A 20431-nucleotide genomic window follows, 5' to 3' on the forward strand; every position below is an offset into this window, starting at 1 on the left:
AAAAAGGAAATCTTATAATATAAATGAATTCATCCAATTAAAGGATAAGGTTGCCTGAAAAATTAAATTGAGAGAGATGGATATAGTGATGCTTACATGGGATTGTGGGAAGGATCAACAAGAGAAACAAACATTGAATAGCAAATGCAAAGCCATAGAGCTTGCAACTGCTGTCAAAAGCTGCTCCCTAGTGAAGTCTTTTAACAATAAATTTCAGTGCAAAATTCGCCTAATTGCTCCACTTGTAGGACATTTCAATAGTATGAAAACAGGATATGGTGAACTCCCCCTGCTTCTGCCATTAGTGAACTAATATGGATCAAAGATGAATCTCGTCATCTACATCTATTTTTACATAGGAGATGTGGGCAATCTTGGGCCAATATCTCATCATTGGATTTAGTAGTTGTCTCTGATTTATGGTTCTAAAAGCATGGCAGGATCACTTGCCAAATACTACTAGAGCTTAGGTGATGTCTCAATGTGGGGAAGCCAAGGATACCAGATTCTGGAATCTTTACATGAAAATATACCACCAACGATGAATTGTCTGAGAGTGGTGAGTCTGTGAGGGCCCCACTGGGACCTGGGGTGTTTCTCACATTCTTTCAATCTTCAATTTGAAGTAGCCACTTGAGCAATTGTACCTCCAGGAATGAGTCATTTTGGGGCAGATTGTTTTCATTTTCCTTCACACCATTGTTTCACTATAGGGCACTAAATGATATGTAGTTGCAAGACGAATAGAGGCAGCCATTAATGAAAGCTTATGGAAATTCAAGACAAACAGATCTTCATGGAGATATGAGGTTTTGAAATCCAATAAAGGTTTGAAAATCCAAACACGAGTTATCCAATGTACCCATTGGTAACAGAGTTGGGCAGTGTTGTTCCTTCTACCCTTGGAAAAGGACATCACATAAGAAATTCCACTAGTAATGGGGGGCTTAAGTGATGTGTTGGGGCTTGGGCAATGCTGTATCTTAAGATATTCAAGAGATGTGTGATCATGCATCAACCCTAATTCTGCTAGCATAATCTGGTTTTCAGTCACAAATATGTAGTTAAAATGTATGGCAGGTCATGCATGCATCTCTTGAATTGTCATGAGAAGTGGAGATTGAGCAACATACATGATTCAAGGGATGTGCAACTGTTCTTGTGCATCAAACAATCTTCATCTGATACAAAGCTTAGATTTTTAGCAACTTGTGATCTCCACATTTTAACACATTGGAGGAAGTTGGCCTATTCAACAAACAAGACAGAACATTTAGAAAAATGCAAGAATTCCAGACATGTGTTGTTGTCATGAATTATTCCAATCAGTAAGGAATCAAAGTGCTATAATTTTGATTTGTGTAACTACTTAGCATGGATAACAGACCTATCTTGGGGAAGTAACTCAAGTCCCAAGCACCAACTCAATCCTGAGCTCTCTGGGATACTTGAGGCACCAACTTAATCAAAGCTACTTCTTGTTTCTATGGCAGCTCATCTTCCTCCACTGATACTGGGGAAAATGCAAAACAAAGGGAAATGAAGTCATGTTGTGATCCTGTCTCCAATCTCCTTGACATAGATAGATGATTTCCTTGCAACCGACAATGTCTAATGCTTTCACTTCAGTTCTAACATGTGTTTTGGGAAGAGAATTAAGCTTTCAAATATTGCCAATATGCAAGGAATTGAGAAAGGCCAGGTGGGCAACTGCCACAGTTAGTTCACAAACCAATGGCAACATTGGAAGTGGAACATGACACAAAAACTTCAAAAGACAAAACCTGTTTTTCACAATCATAAATACCGAGGTGTTTAAGCACAAGGTAATGCATCTATTGACAATGATGTGTGACGTGGAGACAAGCAACATACCTGTATTCAAGATAAATGGTATTCTTCTTTTGCATTGACAACATGCATCTAGTCTAGGCCCCAAGTTTTTAGCAACTCCAGATCTCCACCTTCATTAGGATTACAGGAAGCTAACCACTTGGAAAGACATGAGAGTAACATTTAGAAATCTGAAAGGATTCTAGAGAGCTGCTGCAACTGTTGAATCATTCTAATCAGTAACAACAAGGAGCCCTATATACAATTTTGAACTGTCAGCCTTCATAGCATGAATGATAAACTTGTCCCTAGGAATGATATGTGCCTTGGGCATGCAACCTTCAATTATTAGTTAGAGTTACCCCCACCTAATCCATCTCAATGTGTCTGGGAAAACGAGGTCCACCAGATGTTGTGGCCATTATCTCATGGTAGTGGATGTTTTGAAGCAAAGTCTAAAACGAAGTCATCACTGGAGGTTATGTCCATTATCCCATTGCAGCAGATGTTTAGCACCAGAGTTTAAAACCAAGTCATTGACAAAGGCCATAGTGATGTCATTGATTTTATTCTAAACTTATCAAAAACAATATGAGATTCACTTTGATTTCAAGTTATGCAAGATCTATATGAGCTCAATTGTTTTGAAACTTGATTGATGTTTCGTTGGTCAGGTCTTCTTTAGACATGAACCTATTTTTTGTGCTTAACTTGAAGAAGCTGCCAATAAGACTGAATAGTCACATATCACTCAGAGAGTTGAGAATAACACAACTCTTTCGTTTTTTTTTTAGGACTGGTTTGTCATCAAGTATTTTGCTCGGTTGTTGTGATGGTTTGAAATTTCTATCTGATGACTATAACCTATATAAACAACAACTTGTATTCTCTTATCTTGAGCATTATTTTGCAAAAAAGATTTTTATGAGCACTTCTATTTGGATGTCTTTCTAACAGTCGTTAGTATTCAATAAAAATGACCTTTACTAAACCTGCAGATTTTTTCAGGTGATATTTTTTTTTTACAATAAGGAAGGGAGGCATTTTTATTGGTAGCATATCCTGATTCATAGAGTATAAACCCTTGCAAATTGAAAGAAAGACAATTTACATATCATTAAAGGGTGATCTGTAAGCACTCTTATAGGCCTACATCTTCCTCATTTGGATAAGCGTTTACTTGTTTTTAATCTGTTTTTTAGGAAGACAGTTAATGAGATTTTGCCAACCAAAAACAGAGGTTTGTTAGCCCTCCTACCCTCTGGCTGGTTCTCTTGCATATGCTTGAAGAATATTGGAAACCAATTAATTAGTCATTGCAGTTTCATAGTCTTACAAGAAATCTTGTTATGGTGGCAAGAGAACAGACTGCAACATAGTCTCATTCCCCTTCATGATTTAGACATTGTAAAGATCAAAAACCTATTCCTGGTAATATAAGAAGAAGAGCAGCCAAAGAAAAGGAACAAAATGTATAGGAACCTTATGGACTTGAATAGTTGGTATTCAGGTGGCAAAAATACACAAAAATGCACTTAACAAACTACTAATCAGCAGGCCAAGATTCTACTTCCAAGAGACAGGTTTGTCATCCATGTCAAGAAGGCTCGCACTTCATTTTTGTGGGACTTTGATATCAACAAATTTATGGAATTCTTTCAGGTTTCTAAATGGAATGGTTCAAGTCATCAACACATTCCCAGAATTCTTTCGTAAATGTCATCATCCTGGCTAGCTTTCTTCAGTGTTGAAAGAGGGGGTGATACCATGTTGCTAAAAATTGCAGTCTATATGTACTAGATGGACAAGAACTACAACACTTGTATTAGAAACATCTCTGTTGCCTGGATTGGTATTACTTGCCATAATTAAGCACCTTTTTATTATTGTAGCAGAGTGTTTCAAAGTCACCCATACTTAATCCATCTTCATGTCTCTCAAACAACTAGGTCCATTAGTAGCAAAAGAAGAGCAATTTGAATAGCTGGTCATTTCCTTTTATAATTTAGGGATAAAGGTCAAAAACTACAACACTTGAATAGCTGGTATTAAGATGGACAAGAACTACAACACTTCTCTCATAAACATGTATGTTCTTTCTTCAACTCTTACTCTATTGCCTGGAGTTGCATTACCTGCCATGATTAATCGCCTCCTATTTATTCTTGTGGAGAAACAGGTTTTGGTGTATGTAGAGACTACAGTTGCTGCACCTCTTGATTTTCAAGACCACCCAGTCTCTCCTCAAGCATCTGGAATTGTCAAGCTGATTTATGGCTAACCTTCCAAGGACCTTAGGGGTTTCATACAGGGTAGATCTAGTGCAAGAGATTCAGAATTATCTCTACATAATCCACCTCCATTTCTTTAGAACAACTAAATGCTATGGCCAAAATCTCACTTAAGGCGTCAGGTTCATGTTGGGGCTCATTCACAAGATTAAGATGAATATAGCAGGGGATGTTCCTGATCTACCACCAGCCATGTTGTCCAGTTGTTCAATGCCCCTGTGTTGACTATGGCCACAGTCACAGTTGTGTCCTTTCCCCAAAGAAATGTCATTTTGAAATTTTTAATGTCAACAACAGAACTTTCATGTTTCTACATTCAGGTACCCACAAAAAATTGAGTCCATGTTAGCATCCAATGATGGAAAGTAATAATCTAAACAATGGAACAAGGGCTCTCCTTGCTCTTTTTTAGAAGAACACTAGTTTATTTCCAATCAATTGAGGAGGAAACTAATTCTAAACACGGAAGCCAGGTACTTGATTTCTGTTTGATTGGTGGAACAACTGAAACATATTTACAGATTTAACATTAGATAAGTTTAACAAAATCACTAATTAACTCCCAAACCTCTCCCCCCACCCACCACAACGGAAAGAAAAAACGTTTTGGGATCCTAGTAGCTTTATGTTACAAGATTCTGATCAACATATGGTGCAGAGTATTATGTTGGTCCAGTTCCTCTACTCTGCATTGCAACAAAGTATAAGTGGGTTTTCTCTTTTCTTCATCTTCAAATGAAACAACCCTTCTCAATAAAAGAATACAAGAAATTGAAAGCTAAGACCGTTTCCTTTCATTGTACTTTGTTTCCTCTGCTCCTTCCTCTCTTGGTCAAGCCAAACAGTCCATGGTTTGTCCATTTCTTCTTCATCCCACATCAAAAAGCAGTGTGTTGGGTTATCCCATCTCTTTATCCCCTTGTCAAGACACAGAATTTAATGCATTGCTATCTTTGATTCCTCCTAGTTAAAAGGAAGCTTGAAATATCTCCATTGCTTCTCTGTTTCTTTGAGCCAAAGGATAGAATACTGCTTTTCTCTGTTTCTTTGAGGTGCAAGAGGTTTGTACAGAACTTAGGTGAGGTAACTATTGGTCAGGGAGGTAAGCAGATCTGAAACATTTTCTTGACTTCCAACGGAATATCCTTGCACATATGTTACCATTTTCTTTTCTTCAACTCTGTTTTCTTTGTTTCTTCCTTTCTTGGTCAAGCTAAACAATCTGGTGATTCTTCTTTTGTTCTTCATCCCATCAGGAGGCAGCATCTCATGCATCTTTGCCTTGGGGTCCTCCCTCTCCTTCCAGCCTACGGAAAAATAATACCATTGCTAAGTTTGGACTTCTCTGTTTTTTTTTTTATCATTTTGAAAAGCATCATGGGAAGATGTACAAAAAATGTGTTGTGCTGAATTATCCCCTTCTCTACTAACCAAAACATGTTCTTTCACAATCAAATATCAACGTGTTTAAGCAGTCGGTGAGGCATATCTTGACAATGAGGTGAGAGGTAGAAACAAGAAACATACTCGTATTCAAGAGAAGCGTTGTTTCTTCATTTGCATTAGACAACATTCATTTAGTCTCAACTTGAAAGTGGATTGCTAGAATCTGAGCTCTTGCAAAGACACAAAAGTACATTTAGAAATCTAAAAGAAGCCCAGAGACCAGTTGCTACTTGTGAATCACTGTAATCAGAAACAATTCCAAATAATCCTGCAAATCTAAACCTTTGATTTGCTCCGTTCCCTTTTGCCAAGAATAGTTCTAAAACGTTTTTCTTTATTGAGTTGTAATCATTTTATTATTTGGATTTAATTGTATTCATTAGGTTTACAAATCACAAAAACGGTGTCGTGCTTATGAATATCTTCCTCTTTGATCATGTAAAATTGGGAAACAGATATGGATTACTATTATGATAGCATAGTGTATTGATCCACACAGTTTGTGGCATGATAGTTTAAGGAAATTACAGAAGTGTAGCACTGATGGGCATGTCATGTGAACATTTTTCAATGGAGCTACTTGTCCAAATTTACATGGGTGAATTGTCACACCAATGTCCTCTGATGAACCTTAGGTTCTATTTTCTATTTCTTCCTCTCTTGGTCAAGCCAAACAATTTGTCTTCATGAGGACTTCATATTACCAATAAGCAGCATCTTGTGTTCTCCTTCTCTTCATCCCCTTGTCAAGACAGCAATTTGATGCATCTTTCCATTGGATTGCGTCCTCTCTGCTCCCTCTCCTTCCTCCTTGAGGCAAAACCATATCATTGCTTAGTTTTGACTATGTTCTTTTGATCATTGTGAGAGAGCATCATTGTAAGATGTACAAGAAATGTGTTGTGGTGCATTATCCCCTTCTCCACCACCTAAAATATGTTTTACATGATCATAAGGACCAAGGTGTTTTAAGCATCAGGTAAGGAATTTGTTGACAATGATGTGAGAGATAGAAACAAGCAACATACCGATATTCAAAAGACATGATGTTCTTCTTTTGCATTTGACAACATTCATTTAGTCTGAACTCCACATTTGAGCAACTCAAAATCTTCACCTTCATTAGGATTGCAGGAAGTTGGCTTCTTGGAAAGACATGGAAAGGGAGCATCTAGAAATCTGAAAGAATTCCAGAGGCTTGTTGCTACTTTTGAATCATTCCAATCAATAGTAACTCCAAAAGATGTATACAAATCTATCCCTGGAAAAGAGATGTGTCCTGTGCATATGCAACCGTCTCTCTAATAGACTCGAGATTGTGCACCCTCATGGTGGTTTCGTATAGATTGCACCATATGAATTGTAGATATCCAACTACCAATATCACTACACCTGAATGAACTAGGAGTTATGCTGAAAGTGAATTTGGACAACCCATCATCGAAAGAATCCTGTAGGAATACACCAAAAAGAAAATCTTTTTAACATAAATGAATTCATCCCGTTAAAGGATAAAGGTGCCGAAAAAATTGAATTGGGAGAGATAGAAATATTGATGCTTGCATGGGACTGTGAGAGGGACCAACAAGTGGAACAAACATTGAATAGTAAATGTAAAACCATAAAGCTTGTAACTGTTGTCAAAAGTTGCTCTCTACTGAAGTTTTTTAACAATAAAGGTAAGTGCAAAATTCACCTAATAGCTCCACTTGTAGAAAATTTCAATGGTGTGAAACTAGGATATGGTGAACTTGCTTCCGCTATTGCAGTGAACCATTATGGATCAAAAATGAATCTCACCATCGATTTTCACATAGGTGGGCTATCTTTGGCCCATATCTCAATATTGAATTTAGGAGTTCTGTCTCTCATATATGGTTCCACTTGCAAAATACAAATGGAGCTTAGCTGATGACAACACATTTAGAAAAATGCAAGAATTCCAAAGACATGTTTTGTGCTATCATGAATCATTCCAATCAATAAGGAATCAAAGTGCTATAATTTTGAATTGTCTTAGGGAACATACCCCAATTCAATCTTGCGGAAGTAAACTGTCTTGAGCACCAACTCAATTCTGAGTTCTTTGGAAGACTTGAGACACCAATTCAATCAAAACTGCTAGTTGTTTTTGTGGTAGATTGTCTTCCTCCACTGATACTGGGGAACCCCAAAGCCCTATATACAATTTTGAACTGTCAGCCTTCTTACCTTGAATGAAAAACCTATCCATAGGAAAGAGGTGTCTTGGGCATGCAACCATCAATTATTAGCTATCGAAAAGGCTTGAAGTTGTGCACCCACTTGGTAGCTTCTAATTCATTAAACCATATAACTTCTAGATATCCAATTGGCACGTTACTACACCTGAATGAAAGTGAATAGGAAGTTAGACAACCTTTCACAAAAAGAATCCTGTAAGAATACACCAAACAGAACTTCTTGTTAACATAAATGAATTCACTCAGTTAAATTATTGTGTGAAAATTTAAATTGGGATAAATAAAAATATCGATGCTTACATGGGACTGTGGGAGGACCAACAAGAGGAACAACCTTTGAATAGCAAATGTGAAGCCATAAAGCTTGTAACTGCTGTCAAGACGTTGCTCCCTAGTCAAGTTTTCAACAAAAAGGTTCAATGTAGGGATTCTCTAGTAGTTGAACTTGTAGAAAATTTCAACAGTATGACTTTATACTTGTAATAAGAAGATAAAATGTAAGAATTATGTGTTGGGAATAAATGAAACTTACTAAATATATGGATAGGATAGGGTGCACTCTCTGTGCTTCCATTTTTGGAATCTAATGGATCAAAGATGGATCTCTCCATCTATTTCCAAATAGGAGAAGTGGGCAATCTTGAATTGATGTCTCATCATTGGATTTGGAACTGATGTATAGCTCTAAAACCATGACAGGGTTCTCCTTCAGTTGACAAATACAACTAGAGCTTAGGTGAGGTCTTGGTGATATAGAAAAGTTAGGGATTCTGGAATCTTTACATGAAAATATACATGAGATACATTGGAAGAAAGGGCAGGCCTTGGTCATTTGAGAAGAAACACATCTTAAATATACTATCAATCATGATGAGTTGTTTGAGAATCATGAGTCTATGAAGGCCTCACTCATATAAGGGATGTCTTTGACATTTCTCACTCTTCAATCTTAGGAAGGTACATCATCAACCAGAACATTATGAATATGAGTCATCATGAGGCAACTTGTTTATGTTTTTTATTCTTTTCTCACCAGAGGGGATTAAAAGATATTTAGTTGCAAGGACAAGAGATGTAGCTAGTACTGAGAGCATCAAACAATCCTTCTCTAATGCAGACCACAAATTTTAGCAACTCGTGATCTCCACAATTTAGAGCACTGAAGGAAGTTAGCCTGTTGGAAAGATGTTCCATGACATTTAGAAATATGCAAGAATTCCAGAGATCATTCCAATCATTAAGGAATCCAAAGCCCTATAATTTGAATAGGGCATCCACTTGGCATGGATAACGCACCTATCTTGGGAAAAAGATTGGGCACCAATTCAATTATCAACTCTCTATGAAACTTGAGATACAAGGTACCAATGTTAGTTGCTTCCGTGGCAGTTCTTCTTTTACTGGTATTGGGGCAAAGCCTTTTGAAAACCCTCAATCTACAAATTGCCAAGGACATGAGATCATGTTGTAATCTCATCTCCAATCTCCAACTGCAAACAAATTATTTCTTTCAATTAACAATCTTTAATGCGTGCACTTCTATCATATGATAAGAAATTTAGGAAAACAAGTAAGCTTTATAATATTAGGAATATGCAAGGAATTGATAAAGGCTATGAATCTACTTTCAAAAAATAAAATATAAAAACAAATATTTTTTTTCACCCATGAATACTGTAACCAGCTTCTAAAAAACATTAGGTATTGAAATAACCCAATGTTCCTCAGGTATTAAAGTTGAAGTTCAAAGTTACCAAGAGTGCTTTTTTGACCCATGCATAAAATAAAAAGAAAATAAGAAAGCATAACATATAACTCATAATTGTGTCAAGTATGAGTTCAATTCATGGTCATGCACAATTGCATTAAGTATTTAAAAGCTAAATAAGGCTATGTGCAATTCAAAGAATACCATACAACTCATAATAGAATCCTCACAGCTCACCATAGAATGAGAACTCAAACGTCTTTCTTCCGGTCATAAGAGTTTGTGCTCTTCGAGCCTCTGACTTGCACAACTCAAGACAGCAGGACATGCCAAAAAGTCTCTTTCACCTCAAACATTATTCAAATCTGCAGTCTAAATCTAGATAAGATAATTTTCTACAAATATAACATGTTGCAAACAAATAACAGTATGTTGGTTTAAAATTGAAGAGCATTTCAAACCAAACAAAATAGAAAAATTTTCAGTGTACATCACTCACCTAAAAGCTTGTATGTTGGATAAAATTCTTGCTAATGAATCCTGACAATTATTTGCAATCAAAATTTAGTAATGGTTTATAACCAAAAAAAAAATATTACAAAATTTTTTAGCAATGTTCCATGAAAAACACATTGCATATTGATTGAGAAATTAATATGAAATCCACTAATTTGAAAGGCACTAAATACCATATGTTCTCTTGAGTTCTCCATGTATCAAAACAGATGCAAGTTCCTATTCGAGCCACCACAATCACGGAGCAAAAGACTTCTTAGCATGGAAGGCATACCATATTTTAAACAAGGTTCTTAACTTTCCAAGAGACATAAGAACGTGGTGTGTTGTAGAAACTGTAGAATAAATAAATGGAAGTTAGACATATGCACTTGCTACTTAGTTTTTTAATCATGTGTGAAATAAATAAAGAGGTGTTACTTGCATTTAGGCCAAACTTGTAGTCTCCAATGTGAAATCCAAATCTCATTTTGTCAATAGAATAAGAGTATTAAACATATAGAAAATTGAATCCTTCCTTTTGACAATTTGAAAACCTTAAAGGAATGACTTGAGATTATAAATAACTATATGGTAAAGAAAATTTTCATCATTCTTTCTAAAAGGAAAATTTGTCATTTCCTTGATTACGGAAGATTGATATTTTAACATAAAGTGCACTTATTAAGGTAAACTTTGTGCATTATATATTGATTTAGAAAATTGTATTTAAACCCAGTTAGAAGGGTATCACAAAAGATGCTTAATTGAAATGAAGGCATCCATGCCAATTTGTAAATGTTGTCAAATAACACCCTCCCTTGTCATTTTACATCCCATGCTTGCATGTCAAATCTTTAACTAAGACTGCTCAAAGAGCACCTAAAATAAAATTACGAAGATTTCATTACAGGTAGAACTTAAGGTGCTTACATTGACCATGAGAGAGATCGATAAGAAACAAAATACTCCCCCATAAGTTTGTAACTATTGTACTGATAACTTTCTTCCTAGTCAAACTATCAACATAACTCCATGGAGACTTCCACAAATTGTTGAGCCACTGGTAAAACACAACATCAATATGAGAAATTTACAAGGTACTATGCAGATAAAAGAGTAAGAAATGTGTATTGAGAATAAGAGTTACCTTAATGGATGTAAGGCTAGGATAGGGTTGAATTGGCTCTGCACCTATTTTTGCAATTTGAATTTATTATGGTTCAAAAATGAGTTTATGATGTATCCTCATTTTAGGGGAAGCAGGAAATCTGGGGCCAATCTCTATCATTCTCCTTGAAACATCTTTGATTTCGAAGTTTGATAAAACTTAGAAGACAACCTTTCACTTGGCAAGGAGGACTAGAACAAGGCATCCCTCAATCTCTACAAGTTAAAGAAATGAAGTTTTGAAGACCAAGGGAGGGGGCTAGGATTCTAGATTTGACAATATTTTCATTGAAAAATCAATGAGAGTTGTAGCAAGAAATCCTGTCAAAAGGAAATTGCATTTAACAATGTACAATATAAAATGAATGAACTGAGTTTTTAGAGAGGTGAATCTTTGGAGGCTCCACAAAGATAAGGGGTTTTAATACCCTTGCAAGTGTATTCGTGAAATTGTTTCCTCAAAGGAAACCTGAACTTGGACATTGTGCAACACAAAGCTGTCAAAGAGATGTGAGACTCTAAATCTGATGAGGTAGGACTTGAGATCCACATTTTCTTAAGTGAGGAATTCTGAGGTTGTAGACACACTAGTAGTTTCCAGATTTAGATACTTCTCTTCAAATATTTGTATAATGTACATCTTCTTTGACATTGCTGCTCCAACAAGATGTCAAATAGGAGGTGCAACCTATTTGGGCATAGTACACGTACAACAAAAAATTTCATTAAAACAAAAACTTTTACTAAAACAAAAATATGAAGTTAATGTATAAGAAGATAAGATTTATATATAGTGAATGAGCATGATTGATTTTAGCACAAAGGGAATGATGCCAAAATATTTTAAGAATATCATCACCACAAGTACTTGCATCATTAAAAATTCCACAAGGATTTGATGGTTAGGCAATAAAATAATTCTAGTAAATGAGTTAAAAGCAGCTGAGCTAAGAAAGATTAAATCCAAATAAGCATCAATCATTAAAGAATTAACCAACTACGAAAGACTTCAAATGACGTTTTCTCTATAATTTCTGTTCCTAATTGGCCTCATTTGCTTGAACCAAAATATTATTAATTTGCTTTAAAGGAAGTGGGTGACTCATATCTCTGAAAGGATGTGAGAGATGGAAATCCCTCGATCTGTAGTGATTCAAGAGGATAATTCCTATGGCTATTGTTGTCATCATACATCATTCAGCTAGCTATAGACCACAAAATTGAACAATCATGAATACGTAGATGCTTAAATATGGTGTGTACTTTATCTAGTGGAAAAGCTTATGAGACTTGGTCATCTCGAGATTTCTAGGAATTAAGATAGATACAAGTTGTTGCTTCCTGTTATAATTTATCTGGATCGCAATCATCAAGCACTAACTCCATTCACTGCATGTTTTGAGCCTTCAACATAAAACCAAAATTCCATTCTATCGGACAAAAAATAAAATATAAAAAAATCACTAATAACTCAACCATTTTATGTTGCTCATATTATAAAATGTAGGATTTAACTGACTTCCATCATTGAAAATGAATTAATATAACTTTACAATACTAGTATATTCAACTTTTGACATGGCTGAAACTGATCTTGGAATAAAAAATTACATACACAAGTAGATATTTAATAGAAGAGGATCCAAAATCTCTTCCATTGATTAATGTATAAATGAATTAATCAAAAAAATTTGAGATAATTATGGGGAGATGAACCTTGTACCTCTGAGTTTCTTATTCTTCTTGAACAGAGCAATGAGCATAAAGTGTTGAGCACCCAGGAATCTCCCTTCCTCCACAGGCAAAGTCTAAACAATCTATCCTTTCTTCATAGTCCACTTCCTTGCAAAAGTCAAAACATGAAGAAAATATCATCAAAATTGAGATAGAAATAAGTGCATCAACTATCTCAAGAAGAGATTTATGCTTACTGCTTACCTTTTGAAGAAGTTCACTTGGTTAGAGCACATTTTACATGGACGCCCAATCACTGCAAGCTGCTGAACCAAAGGAGAGTTCAAACATCTAAAAAATTTGACAAACTCAAGTATCATAAAATACTTCATATGAATTCTAAATGATCTCATATCTAAAAAACATTGGCATAAAATTATTGTTGTTTACCTTACATGTTTCTTCCATGGTCATAATCGAAACTTTGTTTGTCATAAAAAATCTTCTATGCTCATCTTGATTACTTACAATGAACACTGAAATGAAAAGAAAAAAAACCACAAAAAATGATGATTAGTTTGGTTTGATAAATTTAGCACACATAATTTCCTTTTTCTTGCATGAGAAGGAAAGAGTAATATATATATATATATATATATATATATCAATTTAATAATTTTTAAAAATTAGCAATTATAAAACTATTTTGGTTCTCCAAAAATTTATGGGAAAGTAGGGAAAAAACTATAAACTTTTTCTCTTGTTTGATTATTTATCAGAAAATTGAGGGAAAAACAAAAATCTATGAGAAATTTATTTAACACTTTTGAGGAACCAAAAATGTTTTAGATGTTGTCAAATCAATAATTTAAACGTGTTTAATTCCAATTAAATGAGTTTAATCAAACACATGAAATTGTGAATAAAATTATTTAAAAGCATTGAAATTCAAGTCATTAAAGTTGTCCATAAAATGTGGTATATTGAAGCAAGAAAAAAACAAAGCAATTTGAATGACTTGCTAATAAAGCAGCTAACTAGAATATGCCCTAGAGTTGTTCAGTGCCCTCTATATAAGAAATAAACAGAGAACACAAAAAAAAAAGAAAAGAAAAACCTAGAAACTACAATAAGTGAAGTGATAATGTCATCTAATTAGTAAACCAAACCAAGTCAATAAACTACAACTTCCTCTAGTATAAAGGTCTTGATACATTAGATATTGAATTTGTTGGACCTGGCAAGGTAGAAGTAGTAATGCTCATTTTTTATTGTGACAGATTATAGAGAAGATTAGACACTGGGAAAATACCAAGCCAGGAGCCATGTCAAGAGCTGCTTTCTTGTTAAAAATTAAGTCCAATTAGAAAATTACAGTAGCGCGTAAGAGAAATTGAAAGTGGTGTTGAGAAGAGAAAGAGGAAGAATGATGTGTTGGGAATGAGATGTAATACCTTGTTTATTACTCAGATGGATTAGTCAAAGTATCTGCACACGGGGAATGTGGGCAATCTTGGGCCAATCATCTCCTTCCTCCTTCGAGTACCTTTGTGTTAGATGTGGGCAAAGCCACACATACAGTCGTGAAAGGGTGTCAGGCAATAGTCCTTCCCTTGGCAAAATTGACCGGAGCTTAGGGCAACTTTGGATTTCTAGCTGTTCAAGAGAGGTGAGGGTTTGGAGAGACAGGGAGGCTAGGGATTCCAGATTCTGGAATTGTGAAAGGGTAAGGGAGGTGAGAGTTGTAGGAAAAAGAATCGAGTGGGGGTCATCCGAAAAGGAAGTTGCATCTGGAAACATGCCACCAATCCAGAGGAGTTTAAGAGAGGTGAGTCTGGAAAGGCCCCATTGGGATAGGGGGGTCTTGATATTCTCACAATTACGAATGAAAAGCGATGTAAGACGAGTGAGCTTTTTTATCTGAGGAAGCAACAATTCCAGATTTTCAAAATCTACAATACGTAGATCTGTGAGGGTGTTGAGGCAATCTGGTAGGGTTTTGAGATTAGGATACCTCCCGAGGATTAAAGATTGAAGTGAATTATTAGTAGAGTGAAACATCTCCTCTGAAATTGACTCGAGGTGTTCACAATCCCCAATGTGAAGTCGCTCAAGGGTGGATGGAAACTTGCCTCTTGGGAAGGATGTGAGAGATGGACATTTAAAGATTACCAAGGCTTGGAGAGCAGCAGCATATGTGGAATCGTAGTGCATTATTCCCTCTGGTAGAGACTCTAGCCTTCCACAACTCCATATTCTGAGTTCCTTGAGAGTGGCGGGTAGCCCACCTTTCGGTAATCCAATAAGAGACGGACACCCCCCTATAGATAAGTATTCAAGGGCACACATGCCCATCATTCCTTCTGGAAGAGACTTGAGATTTTCACAACACGATATGCTTAGACTCTTAAGGGTGGTGGGTAATTGCCCTTTTGGAAAGCAAATGAGAGATGGACACCTGTATATCACTAGCTCTTCAAGGAGACACAAGTTGTTGCTGTCAGTACTGTCGTTCCTCATCTTCAACATCATGCCAATTATCAAGAATAAGATTTCTCAGCATTGGCGGGAAACCTACATCGGGAAATGACGCTAGCTTTGGACAATTCCTGATTGTCAATTCTTCAAGGCATGTTAGACTCTGCCATCCATTTGGAAGCCTCTCTAGTTTATCACATCTATCTATTTGCAAAGACTGAAGATTGCATCCCAAGGATACAAGTTGATCACAATCTCTAATCTCAAGAGAATGAGAGTTTTCCGATCCAAAACCATCCTCCCACAAATATTCGAGTTCTTCGCATTCCCATACTTTCAAAACCCGAAGCCCTTGCAAAAATTGCACAAATCCTTCATGCAATTTGATAAGCCCTGAAATCCCAGAAATTGTTAACTTGGTGAGTGAGGTGAGGTCATTTCCACTGCTCAAGACCGCCTCATTACATTCTCCTACATATAATTCCTTCAGCAGTGGAAGTCTTGAAAGTGGAGACTCCAATTTTGGACAAAAGTGAACAGAGAGCTCTGTAAGAGAAGGTAGGTAAGTGGGTAGTTTCATAATCAATTTGGGGCAATACTGAATTGTAAGCTCATGGAGACAAGGGAATAATGACTCTGTTGAGGAAGACCAATCCTCCCAGTGCTCCCATTCTGACATGCTATTAAAATGTCTACTCTAGTGATGGGAAAAACTTACCTGCAGAAACACGAGTCTCTCCATAAAACTCTGCACCCACTTTTTTTACTCCATCCATTCCTTGGATCCTCAACTGTTTGAGCGATGGCAACTGCCCCAAGCATGGTAAAGACGTGCACTCTCTACAATCTATGAGACTTAGATCCACCATCTTAGAGAACAAGGCATCCCCTATCCAACGTGGGAATTTTGGACCACCATACAACTGAATGCAGAGTTTGTTCAGATTCAAACAAGGTTGTAGAGAGTCAAGGACATCCATTTGATTCCTTTCATTCCCTGAACCATCCAGCTCAGAACTCCACTGCATTATCAAGCTTTCAAGGTTACGCTTCAATTTTAAAGCGGCATCCCTTGCATCTTGAATATTCACCACATTTTCCAATTTCGAAATGCAAAGTTCTCTTCGCAGATGTGACATGTCCTTCAACTCCTTGATTGTCAAACCGTTGTTTTTGTCCACAATGAAATTAGACAATATCCGCAAATCTTTTAGTTTGCCAATTTGTATAGGCATTTCTTGTAATTTTATTGCACCAGCAACATCAAGATGTCGAAGATTGATTAGGTTACCGATGCTAATAGGCAACCTGATAAGCTCTTTACAGCATGATAATTTCAATGTCTGAAGGTAAAAAAGATTACCAATTGAATCCGGTAACCATTTTATACTGGTGTAGGACAAATTAAGGTATCTCAAATGTTTCAACTTACCAAATGAATCCGGTATCTCACTTATCATGTAATGAGCCAATGAGATCACCCTTAAGTGCCCTAACCTTGGTATCAATTCTTCAAGCACCTTATTACTTATGAAGGAAGGAAGTCCGCTAGTTGGTACATCAATCGGCAAAGCTATGAATGTGCGCAAGCGCTCTTTCTTATGAAACCTTTCAAAATTTTTAAAGATATCACAAAAATGACGGATGAATGATGAATGACGGGTATTTTCAGAAATGGGGCATTGCAAATCATTCCACAACTCATCATCCAAATGCAAGCATGTGTCTCCAGCAATAGAATTAGCTAGATCGTTAATAAGATCATGCATAACGAATCGTGATTTATTGCTGCTCGACGATTGGAAAAATGACCTTGACAACAGTTCACAAAAATAATCATCACCAAGATCTTCCATTTTCTCATCCTCATTTGATTGTTGAATTAACCCCTCCGCCATCCACAAGAGGATTACCTCTTCCTTCTTAAACTCATAATCTTGGGGAAATAATGTGCAATAAGCGAAACACCTTTTTAAATGTGAAGGGAGATGATTGTAGCTCAATCTCAACGCAGGAAGAATACCACACTTATCACTAGGTAAATTCCATATTTTGCTAGCTAGTATAATATTCCACTTATCTTCTCTGTGTTCATGGCGCAGAAGACCACCAAGTGCTTTTGCTGCCAAGGGCAGGCCTCCACACTTCTTTACAATTTCCCTTCCTATCAATGCCAAGTCCGGATGCTCCTTGGTATTTCTGTTTTCAAAAGCATGTTTTTTAAACAACTCCCAACAATCATTGTCAGACAAATGTTTTAGCTCATAAAAGTTTTTATCTCCTCCCATCATAGTTGCAACATTTTTATTACGAGTGGTGACGAGGATCTTGCTTCCCGGTGCTCCCTCCAAGAGAGGGGAGCGTAGGCTGTCCCATTGATCATATTTCTCATTCCACAAATCGTCAAGAACAATCAAAAATCTTTTTCCCTTGGTTTCGTCCCTCAGTTTGCGTTGAATTTGATGAAAGTCCGGCGAATCATTGTTGCCTGGAGCAATGTCCCGTAAAACTGCCCTGGTTATGGTCTCCACATGAAATTGATCAGACACACAAACCCAAGCTTTTAAAGCAAAATGTTTGGATGTCTCCTCATCATCGTACACTAGACCTGCCAGCGTAGTTTTTCCCATCCCACCCATGGCCACGATCGAGACTACAGACAGATTGCCACCGAGGGATTCATCATTAAGCATGGCTAGTATCTTGGTTTTATCTTCATCCCTGCCGTATACCCCAGGTTTGAATACCAAAGGTGGTGGAGGGGTTGGGCTTTGAGTAGCTGCTCTGGTGCCTCCGATCTGCACTTTGAGCTTTTCCAAACCGAGCTCAGCCTTCTGAGCTGAAATTTCTTCTAATCGGCGAGTGATGTCCTCTATCTTGGACCCCAGCTTAACATTCCGCATAGCCTGAATTGGAGTGAAAGTAGTACAACAAGTAGGGATGAATTTGCGTACCTTGCTTGTGCTGGCCGCATCACCCTCTGCCACCAACTTTCTTCTCATCACTTGGTAGCCAAACTCGTCCAAGACGTCCTCCACATCATAAGCCAAATCCCTGAGATGTGCGAGCCATGCTTTCACGTGCTGCTTAGTCATCTGCTTGTCCTCAGCATCGTCGAGCACTTCCCGAATCTCCAACAGTCTTGTCTTCCATTTCTTGAGCTCGGTGTGGACTTGCTTTTGGCGTGCGTACTTCCACAAATCAGAGGAGGCCAGTTTGCTGAACAAGAGTTCAAGGGACACAGAAAGAACAACCTCTCCAACAACTTCCATGGTGATCAGTTTGCAGAGGGAGTGACTAGTGAGAGAGAGAGAAAGGGGAAGAGGAAGATGAAAATGGAAGCCTGAGAGCAGGCTTAGTAAGCCATGTGCACCACACAAAATAAACAAATCAAAATGTCCACTATATTATTTTGCAGACAGCTGTCACATATTTTAATAGATTTTAGTCTAAGAGAAGGCAATTTATTAAATTTTCATTATATTTTTTTAAAAAAAAATCATTAGAAATTTTCAATAATTTTAATTATTTTATAACAGAAACCTCTAAAATTATTTTAAAGAATTTAATAATTTTATTATAAATTTTGACATTTTTGAAATAGAAAAGTTATACGTCTTTAAATTTAAATTCGGTTGTCTTATAACTTAATTTCATTTATTTATGTCTTAGTCTCATTTCCTTTTTAATATATAATTTTGTTATAAAAATGAAAATTTTATTGAAAAAACAAAAGTTGTGAAGGAAGAAAAAAAGAATGGTCTTTTAAGAAATATTTTTAAAATTTTTAAGGGTGAAAACTTTAAATATCATTAATATTTCTAGTAGTATAAAACCATGACACAAATAAATGGCATTTAAGTATATATAAATACATATAAATTAAATTTAGATTAATATTATGTGGTGGTTTTTAGTGGACCACCAATTATTTTCATATTCCATAGAAAAATTACTTTCAACACCATAGAATCACCCTAATTTGATATACTATCTTAAATTTTAAAATTTTAAAAAATAATTTTTAAGGGCATGAACTAAATCTAAGAATTTCTATGTTTTTTTTATGAAAGTTTTTGCCAATTTTTGTTTTTAAAAACAAAAAATAAGAAGTACTTAAAGTGTTTTTTTAATGATTTTAAAAAATATTTTTAGTCTTTTTAATATTTAAAAAATAAAAATTTTATATATAAAAAAAATTAAAAACACTTCTTCAAATCATTATAAAGCACACTCTTAATATGTAATGATATTAATTTCTTCTCATTTAAATGGAATGAAGAGAGATTTAAATGAATAAAACAAATACAAGGATAAAAAATTTACTTTTTGTGCTTTATTATTACATCCTTTCGTTAGATGCTTTAAATAGTTTTTAATAAATAAAATTATAATTACATTGATGGAGGGCTAATTAGCTTTGCTTTAGGTGAGAAAGATAGAGGTAAGATTGAGGTGGGCGGACCAAATAAAAAGTAGGATATGAATTAACAAAAGCTTCTGCACTCTTCCCAAAAAGTAAAAGCAAAGCCTATTAACATGAAGTGATGAAACTAGTCCTATTCAAGGCCCTATTTGCATATTTGATATTTCTATGAATTTTTATTTATTTATTTTATTAAACTAGTCTAATGCGACGACTTTTAAGTTAAAATTAATTTTCAAAAAAATATAATTTAAAAAATTATTTCAAATCTACATAATTATTATATCTTTTACAAAAATGAAATCATAAAGTTTTGATTTTAGACTAAAAATCCAAATCCAACCCACTTATCTATGTACTTTATTGGCATGGAAGGAGAAAAGTTAAAAAAGTAATATCAAAGATAAAAGAAAATTTGATCATATGATAAATAGTGATCTTCCAAAGTTGGAGTCAATGTGTAGTGGGTCTAAAAGAAAAAGAAAAGAAGTGGAAGTTAAAGTGGAATGTTGAGGTTTGAAGCAATTACCTTGGATGCGAGATGACAGGCACCTTAAACTGTGTAGCAATTATGAGAGAGAGGGAGCGAGAGGCATTGCTGTGGGATGGGATGCACCAACTTTAAACTGTAGCAATTATTCAATTTTGAGAGAGTGAGAGACGTTTAAGTACAAAATATTCCGTTTAG

At 35.8% G+C, this 20431-nt stretch overlaps 2 protein-coding genes across 2 annotated transcripts; both read right to left on the minus strand.

Annotated features, from left to right (window-relative positions):
* Nucleotides 1-6014: 6014 nt before the first annotated feature.
* Nucleotides 6015-18689, minus strand: LOC104881237 (putative disease resistance RPP13-like protein 1). The gene is made up of 12 exons (XM_010660662.3): nt 14294-18689; nt 13290-13375; nt 13104-13162; nt 12889-13007; nt 10929-11853; nt 10190-10351; nt 10000-10040; nt 9738-9865; nt 8093-9282; nt 7600-7937; nt 6599-7021; nt 6015-6499 (listed from the first exon to the last, which is right to left on the minus strand). The coding sequence occupies exon 1, from the start codon at nt 18587-18589 to the stop codon at nt 16010-16012; it is 2580 nt and encodes an 859-aa protein (XP_010658964.3). The 5' UTR covers nt 18590-18689; the 3' UTR covers nt 6015-6499; nt 6599-7021; nt 7600-7937; nt 8093-9282; nt 9738-9865; nt 10000-10040; nt 10190-10351; nt 10929-11853; nt 12889-13007; nt 13104-13162; nt 13290-13375; nt 14294-16009.
* On the minus strand, nt 14319-15996 carry LOC132252571 (putative disease resistance protein At3g14460). Its single transcript, XM_059741921.1, has 2 exons — nt 15418-15996; nt 14319-15359 (listed from the first exon to the last, which is right to left on the minus strand). The coding sequence occupies exons 1-2, from the start codon at nt 15994-15996 to the stop codon at nt 14319-14321; spliced, it is 1620 nt and encodes a 539-aa protein (XP_059597904.1).
* Nucleotides 18690-20431: the final 1742 nt, after the last annotated feature.

Source organism: Vitis vinifera, chromosome 13, assembly GCF_030704535.1.
Source record: "Vitis vinifera cultivar Pinot Noir 40024 chromosome 13, ASM3070453v1".
Lineage (NCBI taxonomy): Eukaryota > Viridiplantae > Streptophyta > Magnoliopsida > Vitales > Vitaceae > Vitis > Vitis vinifera.